This window comes from Oreochromis niloticus, linkage group LG11 (assembly GCF_001858045.2).
Source record: "Oreochromis niloticus isolate F11D_XX linkage group LG11, O_niloticus_UMD_NMBU, whole genome shotgun sequence".
Classification (NCBI taxonomy): Eukaryota; Metazoa; Chordata; class Actinopteri; order Cichliformes; family Cichlidae; genus Oreochromis; species Oreochromis niloticus.
The window spans coordinates 14197191-14211233 of record NC_031976.2 but is presented as its reverse complement, the minus strand read 5'-3'; the positions used below and the strand labels follow the sequence as shown (position 1 = coordinate 14211233).

General features: G+C 42.6%; 1 protein-coding gene across 5 annotated transcripts; it reads right to left on the bottom strand.

The window, feature by feature from the left end:
- Nucleotides 1-424: 424 nt before the first annotated feature.
- Nucleotides 425-14027, bottom strand: sybu (syntabulin (syntaxin-interacting)). 5 transcript variants are annotated; one of them, XM_005472578.4, is made up of 8 exons: nt 13904-14027; nt 8466-8509; nt 8072-8258; nt 7477-7677; nt 5180-5279; nt 4909-5061; nt 3459-3614; nt 425-2231 (listed from the first exon to the last, which is right to left on the bottom strand). In XM_005472578.4, exons 2-8 carry the CDS (start codon nt 8487-8489, stop codon nt 1067-1069), a joined length of 1986 nt encoding a protein of 661 aa, XP_005472635.1. In that variant the 5' UTR covers nt 8490-8509; nt 13904-14027; the 3' UTR covers nt 425-1066. The 5 variants fall into 5 exon arrangements, with proteins under 5 accessions (XP_005472635.1, XP_005472636.1, XP_005472634.1 ...); XM_005472579.4 differs by lacking the exon at nt 13904-14027 and adding an exon at nt 13021-13197; XM_005472577.4 differs by lacking the exon at nt 13904-14027 and adding an exon at nt 13025-13197.
- Between the last annotated feature and the right edge of the window lie 16 nt (nt 14028-14043).

Genomic DNA, 14043 nt, shown 5'->3' with positions numbered 1-14043 from the left:
TGTGATGGGTATTATGCAATCACTAAAAGCTTACGTGGGCAGACTCAAAGCTGCACTGACCCAGTTTTTACTGGTGTAAGGGCAGGTTTAACAGCTTCTGAGAGATCCCATTAAAGTGGATCTAATGCACTCCACCGTCGGAACCACAACCCAGGGGACATCTGTAGACAGGTCGAGAAAGCCTTTATGTAAGATGAGCCATCACGAGCATGTTGCTTGCTGGAACTTGGGTTCTGATGAGATACCCCACCCCCGTTTATTTATTTATGGGGGAAAAAAAAAAAAAAACTCCCATTGTTTGTGCCTCAAACATGCCCCTTATGTGAGTCAAACTTGGAAAAAGACTTCCATGAATTTTGATAAACCCAAAAGCAAATATGTCCAAAATAAATAAATAAATGAAAAAAACCAAAACTACAACATAGCCAGAATTATCATGCTTTAATAATAAAGATGCAAGGACACTGATGTTACTACCAGTATTGCACATTGCTCAGGCACATAACAAGTGTCAGTTGCTTTGAAGCATTAGCTTCTATGAACAATACACAGGCAGTACCAAGTAAAGCTCTACACCCAGAGTCAGGGGAGGAAAAAGGAAAAAAAAAAAAATTAAAAAAAAAAATCCACAAAACGGTGAACTTACGTTAAAGCTTTGGCTGAAGGTTTAAGGTTTCTTTATGAATAAAGGTAACACATTCCAGAACCCACCTCCCATCAAACAGAAAGCAGCAGTCAGTCTTTCACCTCCTGAAAATCTCTTAACACAAAGAACTTTTGCTTTAAACAGCTGGGGACACCACAGGACTATGATAACACACAACCATCTACCCAGATGATCTGCTTATACATGTAAATCATAATACATAAATAAACTTTGTTATAAATAATCCCTTCCATGTCACCTCTTGGTATCTACAGTGCAACAAAAAACAAAAAAACAACAGTGCTCGAACCAAAATGACTGCATTGATATCAAGTGTTCAACGATGTCACAAATACTCTTGGAAAGATGCTTAAGTGCTTTAGTTCAAGGTCAGGGGTTTTGCATGCGGATAGGAAGCCATTACGCATCAGGCCTATAAGTGATGTGACGAAGAGAGTGCAATCCCATGATGCAGCAGCCCCTAATCAGGGCAGCGATGTTGTACACTGGAGTGCTTCCGTCCAAGCCATGTCGTGAGTACAGCCAAGCCACTGTAGGCAATACTGGTGCTGCTACTGCCACCAGATCCACCAGGAAGCTGTTGCTCCAGTAACGCTTGCCAACCACATCCAGTCCTGATGACAGATGAGGCTCCTCCTCGCCGACAGCAAAGTCCAGCTCCTCCATGAATCGTCTGTTCTCGGAAGGCTCTGAGCAACATGTGCCAGAATCGGCGGAGGTGTCGGGGCTCTCTGGAAATGTGCTGGGTTGGGAAGGTGTTGAGTCAGGCTGTTTGGTGGTGGTGCAAATGGAGCCAGGTAGGTTTGGGAACTCTATTAGACTAACTGGGGCTGATAGAGCTGCATCTCCTGCTGCAACCCCATGGAACTTTAGAAGCTGAAAGAGCAGCGCCTGCAGGTCTGGAGGCATGGGCATGATGTCGGCCTGGACTTCTTTGTCCTGATGCGGAAGTGTGCCTGAGATGGCAACCATATCTGGTAGAGTGGGCTGGGTTCCAGTGGATGAATCTGTTAACTGTCTCTCTCCTGACAGCGCAGACACTCCGGGCCCAGACTCTGCACTGGCCCTCAGCTTGCTGCTACAGTCCTGACTGAAATCCATTGCAGTGGACATGAAGACCTTCTCCAAAATGTCCGCTCTGTTCGCCATCTCATCATTTGCCAGCAGCCCGCTGTCTGCCATTGCCTCTGCTCCTTGGTGTCCCACCTCCATCGCACCTTCCTCATCCCCCACCATCTTCTTCCCGCTGCCATCAGAGCTGTCGTACATAAAGTCCAGGGTGTTTTCATCTTGGAGGTTGGCACCACTCTGGGCGAGCTCCATGCTTTGCAGCAGGGACTCCAACTTCCTGTTTTGGATGTTGATGTCAATGAAGTATTTCTGAATTCCTTTATCTTTTTCCATCAGGCTGCTCTTCATGGTTTCCACCACCTGACGCAGCTGCTTGATCTCTTTGCGTGCTTCTTTGAGGGACAGCTGAGCCTCCACCCGGTGGCACTCTTCTTCAATCCAGTCCTCCCTCATTCTGCTAAGCTGGGCTTTAAGCTCCTCAATCTCTGTCTCTCTAATAAAGAGGGAGGAAAACATCCAAAGTAACTTAAAGGAACAGTTTTTGAATACACACTTGTGAACTTTACCATGTAATTTGTAAAGTTTGAAAAAAAAAAAAATGCCACTTTCATGTCTATATGCCAAGTCTGAAGCTATACATAGCTTAGCTAAAGACTGGATGTTCTGGGGGATGGCTGTGACAACCCACTGTATGTGTGGGTTTAGGTGGCTAGACATTTACTGTTAGAACAGGGAAATACACTATATGGACAGAAGTCCTAGGCCACTTACACATGACAGGAGTTTTTTTGTTGTTGTTGTTTTTTTTAAACTCTCCATTTATTGAGTTTGTAACTTCATGTTGTCTGCCACTTTAATACAAATGTCTGTGAAGGCTGATGGCTATGGCTAGGCACTTGATTTTACACACATGTGACTACAAACCAAAAATGCCTGAATTCAAGGGGGGGAATAACTATTCAGTTTGAAATGACAAGTATGTACAGTTACACATTTATGTAAAAAAGATGAATCAAATAGGAGGTCATTAGTGTGTAATATTACTCTGACCTAAATTTACTGCTCGTGTCTTGAAGTTTGTGTCGAAGTGGCAGGTGGGCCACACATGGGCCTTAACACTTGACATATGACTTGGTAGCATTATCAATTTAAAGCCAACAACCTGTGTTGTTTATGGTTTTTGAATAAAATTTAAGAAACTTTTGTCTTGTATTTTGATTAGAGTGAAAATTTGGCTGGTGTAACCTAGCTACCACACTTAACCCATCTAACCACAGCAATGCCATTCCTATTGATTTCTTACTATGCCCCCTTTTTGTATACACATTCAAGCAAACTGTAGTAAAGTAAAATAAATAAATCACTCAAATTTTCACCCAAAATAAAAATGGCACATTTTGTCATTTGTCCAGATCCTCCTGTTTGAGTCTTCATGCTAAACTAATTGACCACAGTCCCATACTTAATGCATGACAAGGACAATATTTAATCCATCACTGTTATAAGCGCAGCATAGGAATAAAGAAACACTCTTTAAAACTATGCTTTGTATGTGCAGTCTAATGCAACACTCCTTTTCCACGGGGTTTTGACTTCACAAGATGTTAGTGAAGAGCAGAACTGCAGCATGCAAGCATTACATCAGCACAGCAGTACATTTTTGCCGTCATCCTGTTCTAAAACTGAACAGCTGGACATGAGGAGCCCCTGTGCTGCCAACCTGTCATGGACTCTGTTCTCAGATTCCAGCAGTTTGGTCTTCAGGTGTCTGATGGCCACTTCCTTCTGCTGCAGAGGGGTGAGGTACTGCTCAGGGTTCGGAGGCCTGATTCCGTGGTTGTCGCCACATGAATGGTAGCGGCCAAGACCTGCCCTCCTGTTGGGCAGACAAAGAGAGGGAGAAAGGGAAATGAGGTTGCCGGTGGATGTTTACACCTCGGGAACTGATTGTCTGTCATTCATCAAGCAGACATTTTTAAACAGCTGCAGAAAACAAACCAATTTAAAACTTCAGCTAAATTTTCCCCACAGAGTGTAATTAGTCGGGTTCGGAGTGCTGTCAGGGCAGATGCTCCCTGAAGCCTGGAATTACTGTCTGACACAGGATTACTGGCATGCAGGCAACAGACTTAAAATCCTAAAATGCTGAATACAAGCAGCGTTAGCTAGCAAAGAAATCACCTTAGTGGAAAAAGCCGTTATCTACAGCAAACTGAATTAGCCGAGGCAAATGTCCCCTACATGTCCTCAAATAGATGTGTCATCATGCTCAGAGAAAACTGATAAAAGGATTCCTGTCACCCTCCAAAAAAGTTAGCGGATTTGGATGATATGCAAAGCAGCATTTAAGCCGCTCTCTTTCACCAGAACGATATCCTAGCAACCTGGGTTACTCTAGGCTTTGATGCAAATATGCTGCATCCCTGCCAGAAATAGACACAGCCCTGGAGAAAGCAGCATGTGAGGGGGAAGCAATGTCACATGACACTTAGCCAGGCAGAGGAATGCTGACAAACGGCACGTCTTGGAGTGACAGGACTGGAGGATTATGATGCACTTATGGAAGCTGTGAGCATGGAAAACAGGGCAGATTCTGTGTCTGCATAGAAACTAAAAAGGGTTGAGTGTCTATCGTTTGGACTGCTCCTGAGAGTGGATTTTTAAAGTAAGGGCTTATGCAGGGCTGAGATGCAAACTAACAGAGCCTTTCAAATAATCTGCTGCCTTAAGCACCATGTTAGAAATTCGGTTTTAGCAAATATTTAAGATTCAGGCAACTGTATTCTGTTGTATGAGAAATTTTATGACCCTCTTCTCTTTGCCAAAGTAAAGTGCTTTCGCTCTAGTTGCAAATGAGACCCAGTCAGAAGGGTCACTGTCTGGGTACCATATTCAGACATTTGCTATATTAAATCCCCATTAATCCCAGCTACAGCCAAATCATGACCAATATAATCCCAGCCAGCTGCAAGAGAGGAAATGATAACTGTCTGAGCCTAAATCCAGCCACCCACTCACTAGTGGTCACTGCACATGGCCCGAGCCACAGCCTAAACCTTTACAGTCTCCAAAATCTACCTGCTTGTCCTACAAAAGAGGTTACACTTCAAATACATTTAACAGGAAATAAAGAGAAAAGGGCAAATAAGCATGAAATCTATATTTATTACCTAGAAGTGGGGCTGGAGGTGCAGCTGCTGCTGTTGGTTGAGGAGGCAGCTCTTGGAGGAGTTCGGTAGGGTGCGTAGAGTTCTGCATCTCTGTTGGCTGCTGGGTTCCCGGCTGGTTTGAACACCGGAAGTGGCCTGATGTGAGTGCTGCGACTTAAAATAAAATTAAAAGTGTGTATATGCACACTGCAGTCTTGCTGGATAACGCATGTCTTGAAAACTTAAGTTCAAATCTGTTAGTGATTTATGATGCACATATTAAACCTCATACCTGCGTGAAAGAGCTTTCTTTCCAACTGAATTGGAAGTGAGACCCTCCCTGGTCTTCAGGCTGCCTGTGCTGCTGGAAGAGCTGAAGTCTGCCTCACTACCTGAAGGAAGGAAAAAAAAGGAAAAAGAGCACAATGTCCCAACAGGATAAAACAAACTGTTTAACAGTTATCTTTAGTGATGCAGAAACACTGATTGATTCCTGTAAGTTAAAAATGTGGGTTCTACATAATTATGTCTCCTTTTTTTGGCTGCTCCCTGTAGAGGTCAGCGCAGCAGATCATCCGCTTCCATCTCAGCTTATCCCTTGCATCTTCCTGTCACACCAACCCTCTCCATGTCCACTCCTGCCGGGCTGCTCCATCTTCAACACCCTTTGTCAAATATATCTACTATCCCCCCCTCTACGCATGTCCAAACTATCTCAGCCTTGTCTCTCTTTCTTTGTCTCCAAACCGCATGACCTAAGCTATCCCTCTGACGTACTCCTTTCTAATCTTCCATTCTGGTCACCCCCACTGAGAAAATCTTAACATGTCCAGCTCTGTCTGCTCTGCAAAACATAATAGTAAGTGTCATTACAATCTGGTAAACCTTCCCTTTCACTGTTGCTGCATGCTCCTGTCACATATTATCCCAAACACTCATCTCCACCCACACTCCTCTTCACCTCTCCTGTGCACTATCTATTGCTTTGGCTTGTTGACCCCAGGTATTTAACTTCATCCACCTTCACTGCCTCTGCTCCTTGCATCTTGGCCGTTTCACCCACCTCCCTCTCATTCACACGCATGTAGTCCGTCTTTCTTCCACTGACTTTCATTCCTTTTTTCTCCAGACTCTCTTCTACCTGCTCCCTACTCTCACTACAGACCACAGTGTTGTCTCCAATCATCATAGTCCACGGAGACTCCTGCCTGACCTCATCTGTCAACCCATCCCTCACCAGAGCAAACAAGAAGGGGCTCAGAGCCAAACCCTGACGCGATCCCATCCCTGCCTTGAACTCCTCTGTCACTCCTACGACACACCTCACCACTGTCTCTCTGTCTTCTTACATATTTTTCTGCCACTTTCTGACTTCCTCATGCAGTCACACAGTTTCTCTCTTGGTACACCATTATATACTTCCTCTGGATCCACAAAGACACAGTACAACTTTTGATCACTGCTATACTTCTCCAGCAACACTCTGGGTTCTACATAATTTAATAAGGGTCAATTTTATAAAAACTAAAAAAGGAATCCTACTTAAATTCCTGCTAAAAGAAGCCAAAAGTTACCAGCTAGTCACATGACTCCTGCCTTTAAACCACAACCAGAGTTAATTTGAGTTTAACGCATTAGAGCAATTAATTTCCCCAAGGTGCCACATTAGAAACTGAAACCGTTTTAGAATTGAGTTTAACTTATTGTTGTGCATTAGAAAACCATTTTCTGTTTTTAAAATCATAAACAATCCCTCATCCAGCAACCACTGCAGGATTATGGTGTTGATATCTCTAAATAGGATTTCCACTGAGATTTATGAGCAATCTATACTAATGCTTAGCCAAAAATGAACCATATCATCAAAAATATCACTGGAACTCCACATTTAGCCAATGCTATCCAGCCTTATGCAATCTCTCTCTGCTGTTGTCCTGTTGCAGCAGGACAAAGGCTTGAGGCCTGGGCACAGTGACGAAGAACATCAGCGAGCTCAGTAATGGAAGCAGAACAAAAGCAGGTCATCATTTTAGAGTTTCAGTGATTCCAAACTGAAATCAGAGTCATACCTGAGTAGTGTCTTTTTCCATTAAACAAAACCATATTTCTGTGTCCAGTGACAACTGTGACAATTAAAACTGCTCAAATCTCAGTGATCCTTCACCACTTTGTGAGTCAACTAAGAGTCTGTGCACCTTCAATCAGTGAGCTGACCTCCTGCTAATCAACCTAATTGGTTAAGCTCCCAAACATTTCTCCCCACCAATCAGTGTCCTTGTTCAGTCTGATTATTAGTCAAGCATTTTTTTCCCTTTTGCCTCAGATTATAAGAGAAAAAATGTTATTATCTGGTTAAAAAAAAATGCACAGATACACAAATGGCTCTTCTCCCATTCACAATTTTCTTTTTAGTAACCAGCTGCATCCCAGAGTGGGAAATTGTTATGTGATAACCATGCTGCACTACAGAAGTCTGTGAGTAGAAAAAAACAAAACTTATGAGTGGTAACAGAATCATTGATTTCTTGACCCGAGTTAGCTTTACCTCGAATTTTGTTTTTGTATTTTTCACAGTACTCTTTTTTGTACCTCTGGCTTTCATGGCCGACCTCAGCTCCCTCTTGTGCCTCGGCGCGCTCCGTGCTTCACCGCTCCACTCGGCCATCACCCTCACCCTCTTCACTTTGGTCTTGCGCTCTGGGAGTATCGGCGATCCGTGGGCACTCTGCTCTGAGCCTGACGGGGTTTTGGAGGGGGACACAGACTGACTAGTGGGGCAGCCGGTGTCATCTATTGTAGACAGGCACACAGACAGTAATAGCCAAGAATGGGCAGCGCAGGGCAGGCAGCGAGCATAAGCAGTCAATCGCAGCTTAAGTTTGCTCTCTGGCAGATAGCACAACAGCTTTTACAATGGCTCATCACCACCAGAAAGAAGCTGTCAAGTAGTTTCTGTGGTCACACACATTCACTCTTTGCATTTTTTGCTCTGTTTCTTAATAGAGGCTAGCTTGAGAGAAAACCAAACAAAGATGCATTTTCTTTTTGAGTGTGCATAACCTTTGCTTAACCTTTGCAAAATGTTTGCATTGTAGTATTGTTATAAAATTTGTCAACTGACCACCAGTCACATTCAGTTTATATTAGGCATGTCCTGCCCTTGCCCTGGAGCTGAGCTTCTTACCAGAACAAAAACTGTTGGTGCTGATGGTCCTCTTGGAGTGCTCAGAGCTGATGTCACACTCCCTGCCCTCCTCCTCTGAGAAAGGGGAATCAGACAGAGGTGATCCCTTGTCTTTCGGTCGGAAAGGATGGAGGACCAGACGTGGGATGCGGCTGCGGGGGCTCCCTTTCTGTGGTGATTTGTTTTCCTGTTTATCAGAGCAGGAGGCACTGATGTAGTGCATGTATGATAACTACGATTTTCTTTTTTTTTCTTTTGAATTACCAAAAGATTTAGTTCAGGTCATATTTATCATTAATTATCTTATGATAATAACTGCAAGGTTGCAGATATTTTTGTTTTATCTTTGTTTTTATGGGTAAAAAAGAGTATTTTGCATTCAGTTAAGACTCACCTCATATTCTTGGAATGGTCCCATTGTGCCTCACGCTTTCTCCTCTGATTAGTGTGAAAGAAGAGAAAAAAAACAGGTAAGTCACATTGCTGTGGACCGTATATAGAAAAGAATTTGGATGTGGAAGTCAGACTCATAATAAACAAAGGCCCTCTATCTGAACCCTGTTACACCATTGAATCGCCCCCCTCCCACACACACACACACACACACACACACACACACACACACACACACACACAAATGCTGCCTGGTACAGATGGCACTAGAAGCCTGAAGGCAAACTTGGCCCAACACAGGAAATAAATAAGAAAATGCTAAAAATAAACAGTCGGCTACCTTTTCTTATCAGGATCAGTCGGCCTTTAAACAGTCAAATGAAGCCAAGGAATTACAAAGAAAATCTAAACGAAAGGAGATTATGTAAAAATAATTATGAGTCTACGTCTATGTAAGAATCTTAATAGTTGCAGAGCTTCAATGTACAAGCATGCTGATGTTAACGTACAGAGGTTTGGCATTTCTGTCTACTGTGTTAGCATGCTGAAGTTTGCCAATGAGCAATAAAGACATGCAGAGCATGGGCTGAAATGTCTTTACCTTTACATAATGATGCTAATCAAAAGTTCAGAAAATCTAAGTTTTAACCCTAACCCTGGACAAAAAAACAAACAAAAAACATATGGCAGAAATGAATTTTAAATCGATTAAAGGAACACTGTATGAGATTTAATGGCATCAGATTGCAAAATGGAACAAAATTAATCCTTTCATTTCCAAGCATGATGGAGAGCTCATAAGGGTGTTGATTCAGTCTAAATGTGAAAAGCCTTTTCTAGAAACTGTATTTGGTTTGCTTGTTCTACTCTGCAGCATGGCAGGATTATTATAAGAAGATGCGCTGCCTATAAAGGGCTCGTTCTAAACTTACTTACATCTGTAGTTGGACATGATAATACCTCTAAATTCTACATACTAGACCTTTAACTCAGTTTGCTTATGGTTTTAGAACAGTTCGGTCTTTGTGCAGATGCAGATATAAAGAGCAATCTCTTCATGTTCGGATTATTCATCAAAGTTATCCCAGATTAAAATGATAGATATAAAGCACAGTAATACAGTAGATGAGGCCATGCTAACTCTGCTTATCAGCTGTCTGTGCAAAAAGTGCAGGGCTGCCTGCCAAATGCCACAAAGTGCTTCAATCAATGAAATCTAATGGATGCTGGAGCGATGCTGTGGCTTCTTTTTCTATAAAAGGGTTTCAAGTAGAAGCCAAAGCAGAGAGAAACTCTGGTCTAACGCTGAACTTTTTTTTTTGTACGTGTACATTTAAACAAGAGAGAATCATTTTTTATTGATGCTCCATAGCTAAATAATGCAGATCTTCTCTCACGCTTGAATAAACTTTATAAAATTACTTTGGTTCCTCTTGCCTGTTGATTGCCTCTCAGCACCCTCGAGTAAGGGGGTCAGTTGCATAAGTACATACAGATTCTTTTTTGGGAGCGGCATTGGGAATTATGTCATTGACCCCAGGGCCTGTGTGCTGCTGTCGCATCCTTTGACTCTGATCTCACCTTCCCCCCTCCTACATTAAAAAGAAAAGTACTTCGATCACCTGCCTTTGCAAAACTAAGGACCTAATACGACCTATTATCCATTAATGAGTAGCCCAGAAGTGTGCAAAATCCTCCTTTCCAACCCACAAAGGACCAAACTGAACTGCAAAATTAGAACACAGAGTCTCAGGACTCAAACTCCACTTCCATCTTCTTCAAAAATAGACTGACGTGTTCTGAATTGTACTGCACCACTTTATCTTACACTTTTATTCTTTTGGTTTTCAGGCATCCACAATTTCATCCTTCGCTGTTGTAGTACACAAAAGCCCGGTGCAATAGCATGGCAGAATCAGATTATAGGCACCAAGCAGGGCCGGGCGACTGCTGCCGTGCCCTAGCAACAGTCATAGCAACTGAAGGGGATAAGCTGTGCGAAAGAATCGAGCTAGAAGGAACCAGTTATGTATGAATGTGCACAGAGTGAAGGCTTCTGCTGCTCATCCTACTCAGCCTTTCGCTGAGGAAATATCTGGAAGTGATGAAGGGGAGGTACCATTCAGCTGCTCGATGCTTTCCTCAGACTGAATGAACATTGTGTACTCTAGCCAGCGTGTTCACGGAGCATCGTGCCACTGATTTGATGAGATCAGTGAATATTTATATTTGCATATTTTTAATGGATTTTCTTTTAAACTGTGGCTCTCATTAATGGGCTTTAAAGGTAAAACAAACAAACATGAGTAAGGCATAGAGGGGTGGTGGATGTGGATAAACTGAAACAAGAGCTGAGCAGAGAAGATGAGATGTGTGATTTTTCAATCAAACAGGGTGTGGTCAAGAGGAAATGTGGATGGTGGTGTCAGCCTGTCTGACAGTTTTGGTGCTGATTGAAATGTGGTGTCTAAACTACTATGAGGCAGATTGTCACGAGAATACCGATGATTGTTTTGCTTTTTAGGAAGCACCGCTACCAGGATGACAAATTTTGGAGGTGATGCCACCGAATGGACTGACGTTATGCAAAGCAAAGGCATCCATGGTTCCCTGAAAATAACTCGGCATGACTTTATTGATCTTTTGACTTCCATTCTAGTATCTCTCAGAGGCTGAGGTTTTCAGTTTTGAATGTAGTGTCTTAATAACAATTGGCTGCAAAAAGAGTGGGCTCAGTGGATTCTGACAGTCTGCTGATGATGCTGGGTGTTTTAGCTTTACTATGGGCTACAAGGACTTTCAGTGTAGATTGATTGTTTAAATATATAGCTCTTAGTCACAGTGTCAAACATCTCAGTTAGAATAAGCCTATGCACTGAAGCCTCCTGATTAAATGAACTAAAGAGATTTGCTGGTTCCTTTCTTCTGCTTAGTTTTGCTTGAGGTTGTTTTTATTTGAACTGTACACACCTTGGTTTTGTAGTATTGTGTTACATTGTGTTGACATTGATTCCTGCCCATCCATTTGTGGTATACCCATATTTGATGATTTGACTGTGGCCAAGACCCATACATTCGATCCTTTACTTGTCTCTAGACAAAGTTGATTGGCTACCTGCTGAGTAAGAGGCTAAGAACTGCCTAAGCTGCAAAGCCTCCCTTTAAGCAACAAACAGCCAAATTGCCTGCACATATGAACCATAATCAATCCAAAAATAAATAAATAATAATTTAAAAAACTGTATTCCAAACAAACTTCATGGGAGGTTGCTGATTTAGTAAGAAGATGAACTGAGAAAGGATGTTTTATAAGAACTGTCAGTGGGATACAAGTAAACAAGTCTTTAAGCCTCCACTGGAGCTACTCCCCTCATCCAGATGGTGTTGTTTTAAAACAGCATGGAGTGGGCGTCAATAATAATTCCCTTAATCCATCCCAGAGTATGTGTTTTTCATAATGGTGATGACACACATGAACTAATGCGAAGCTTCTCATTCCACTTTGACATTAACATCATAATGCAGTCGGTACATTTGCTGTGTTTATTACTGAGGCATTAAATTGCTTGATTTCTGTGAAAACCAGCTGATGTTTGACTCTTGTTCCCCCTCCCTTTGCTGAAAAAAAAGAGGAAAGATTCAATGGAATGATTTCATTCTCTCTGCTGAGTCACATGTCATACCTGCAACTTTTATTTTAAGCCCACCAACCCTTAAACAGACTGCATCATTAATGCATGATGTCAGTGCTTGGAAGTGACTTTCACTTTCAGCATGAAGCATCCTGAAACTAAAAGTGACTTTTGGTAAAATAGCTTCCTGCCAGTACAGAAGATGTGTTTATGCAAAAGAAAACCACAGTCATAAGAATTATTCTCCATATAGTGGCGATCATTTTCGTTTGCATGTCTTTCCAGTGCTGTCAACACACCCAAAATAAAAGAGAATTTGGGCAGCCATTTAAAGCATCATTAATAAACCCTGGGACAGCGCACCATGTGTTTACATGCCTCCCTTTGTTTACCACAGCTCCCTTCAAAATCCATTTTTCCTTTTCTTTTTTTAAACTGAGTATTATAAAGCCTATTTAGATAATATCATACCAACAAATAAAGCGGTTCTTTTCATATAACCATTTAATAGTCGCTCGATTTACATTTTTATCCTATCGCATCCAGCCGTGGGATTTTTGTTTTGTTTCATCTGGCGCCCCCGCAGTTTCTGGGAATGTTTTCCTGAGGCGCTGACATGTCTCCAAAATAACGACGTGCGGAGTCAGCTACAGGACGTCTCTGGCTGTAAACAACTTCAAGCATGGGGTGGACAGATTTCACCCAGAAGCATCCAAAATGTCATATTTATGCGCATAGGCAAAAATATCATGATTGAAAAAAAAAAAATCTAAAGAAGACTCGCTCCTGAACTTGTAAACAGCTCTTCCCTCCACCCCTCCCCACCTGCTGCCATTCCTAAAATAGTTTTAAGGGAAGATTTTTAGAGGCTAACACGCGTTTGATGCGACATCGTTTTCGATGAGAGGATCAAAAACACAACACCTGCCTGGATGGTGGACGGTGACGTTAGACGGTGATGTCTCTCAGAAGGATGCGCGTCAGTTTGGGTGAAGCACAAAGGGTCGTTCCTCTGCTGGTGGTGCCAGCCTGCGCGCTGCTGTGTGGATGTCGGGCGGATGAGAGCTGAGTGCAGACTGACGACGCACGCGATTGGGCAAGAAGTGAGACCACTGACTGTGCGCGCGCAGTAATGTGCCCGCCATCCCAAGTGTGTTACATAACGAGCGGGGCGTTACTTAACGACCGGAGCCCCCCCACCGTGTAGCGATATGGACTTTGTACAGCAGTACACTGCGTGCTGTCCACGTTTCAATTTTACATACACTTAGTCTATACATTATTCTTAGAAATGCACATGATGCAATAGTATCATCAATAGTACCCCCCCCCCTCCGACGCTGCAAAACTAGATTTAACAGGATTTAACATTTATCGAAACCATATCATCTATCAAAGATTTTACATTCCCTTCATGGATTTCCGGTATTCCTTAAAATCATCCCAACGGACACAAGTTAAAACCATTTAAATGCCAGATATAAAAATGTCATCTGCTGTACGCATACAGAAGGCTTTTTTTTGGCTCGAACATGTACACGAGGGTAAACACTGTCTGCTGACTTGCTGTCAGGGACTGTTGGCTCTCCATGGTGCTGAAACTGAGGCTGATTGAAATACGATGCGGGCGCTTTAAATGCCATTCATGCCGTAACGTTTACAGATTCTGCAAACACACACATACATAAAACAGTGTTTTTGTCACGCCGCTGACTGGCAAATGTGCTGAAATCAGAGTGAGATTCACACATAAAAATACAACTTTGAGCGCGCTGAAATAACTCGATTGTTAATGTTTTTGTCTTACCTCATTTATTTGGATTTTCATCAGCTAATTCCAGTCGTTTTAAAGTGGATTCTAAATGGAAACACAGCACAGTGACTAAGATGCCAGCGTGCCACCTCTAAGCATGAGTTTGTCTTGTATCACGGAGGACCTCTGCTGGA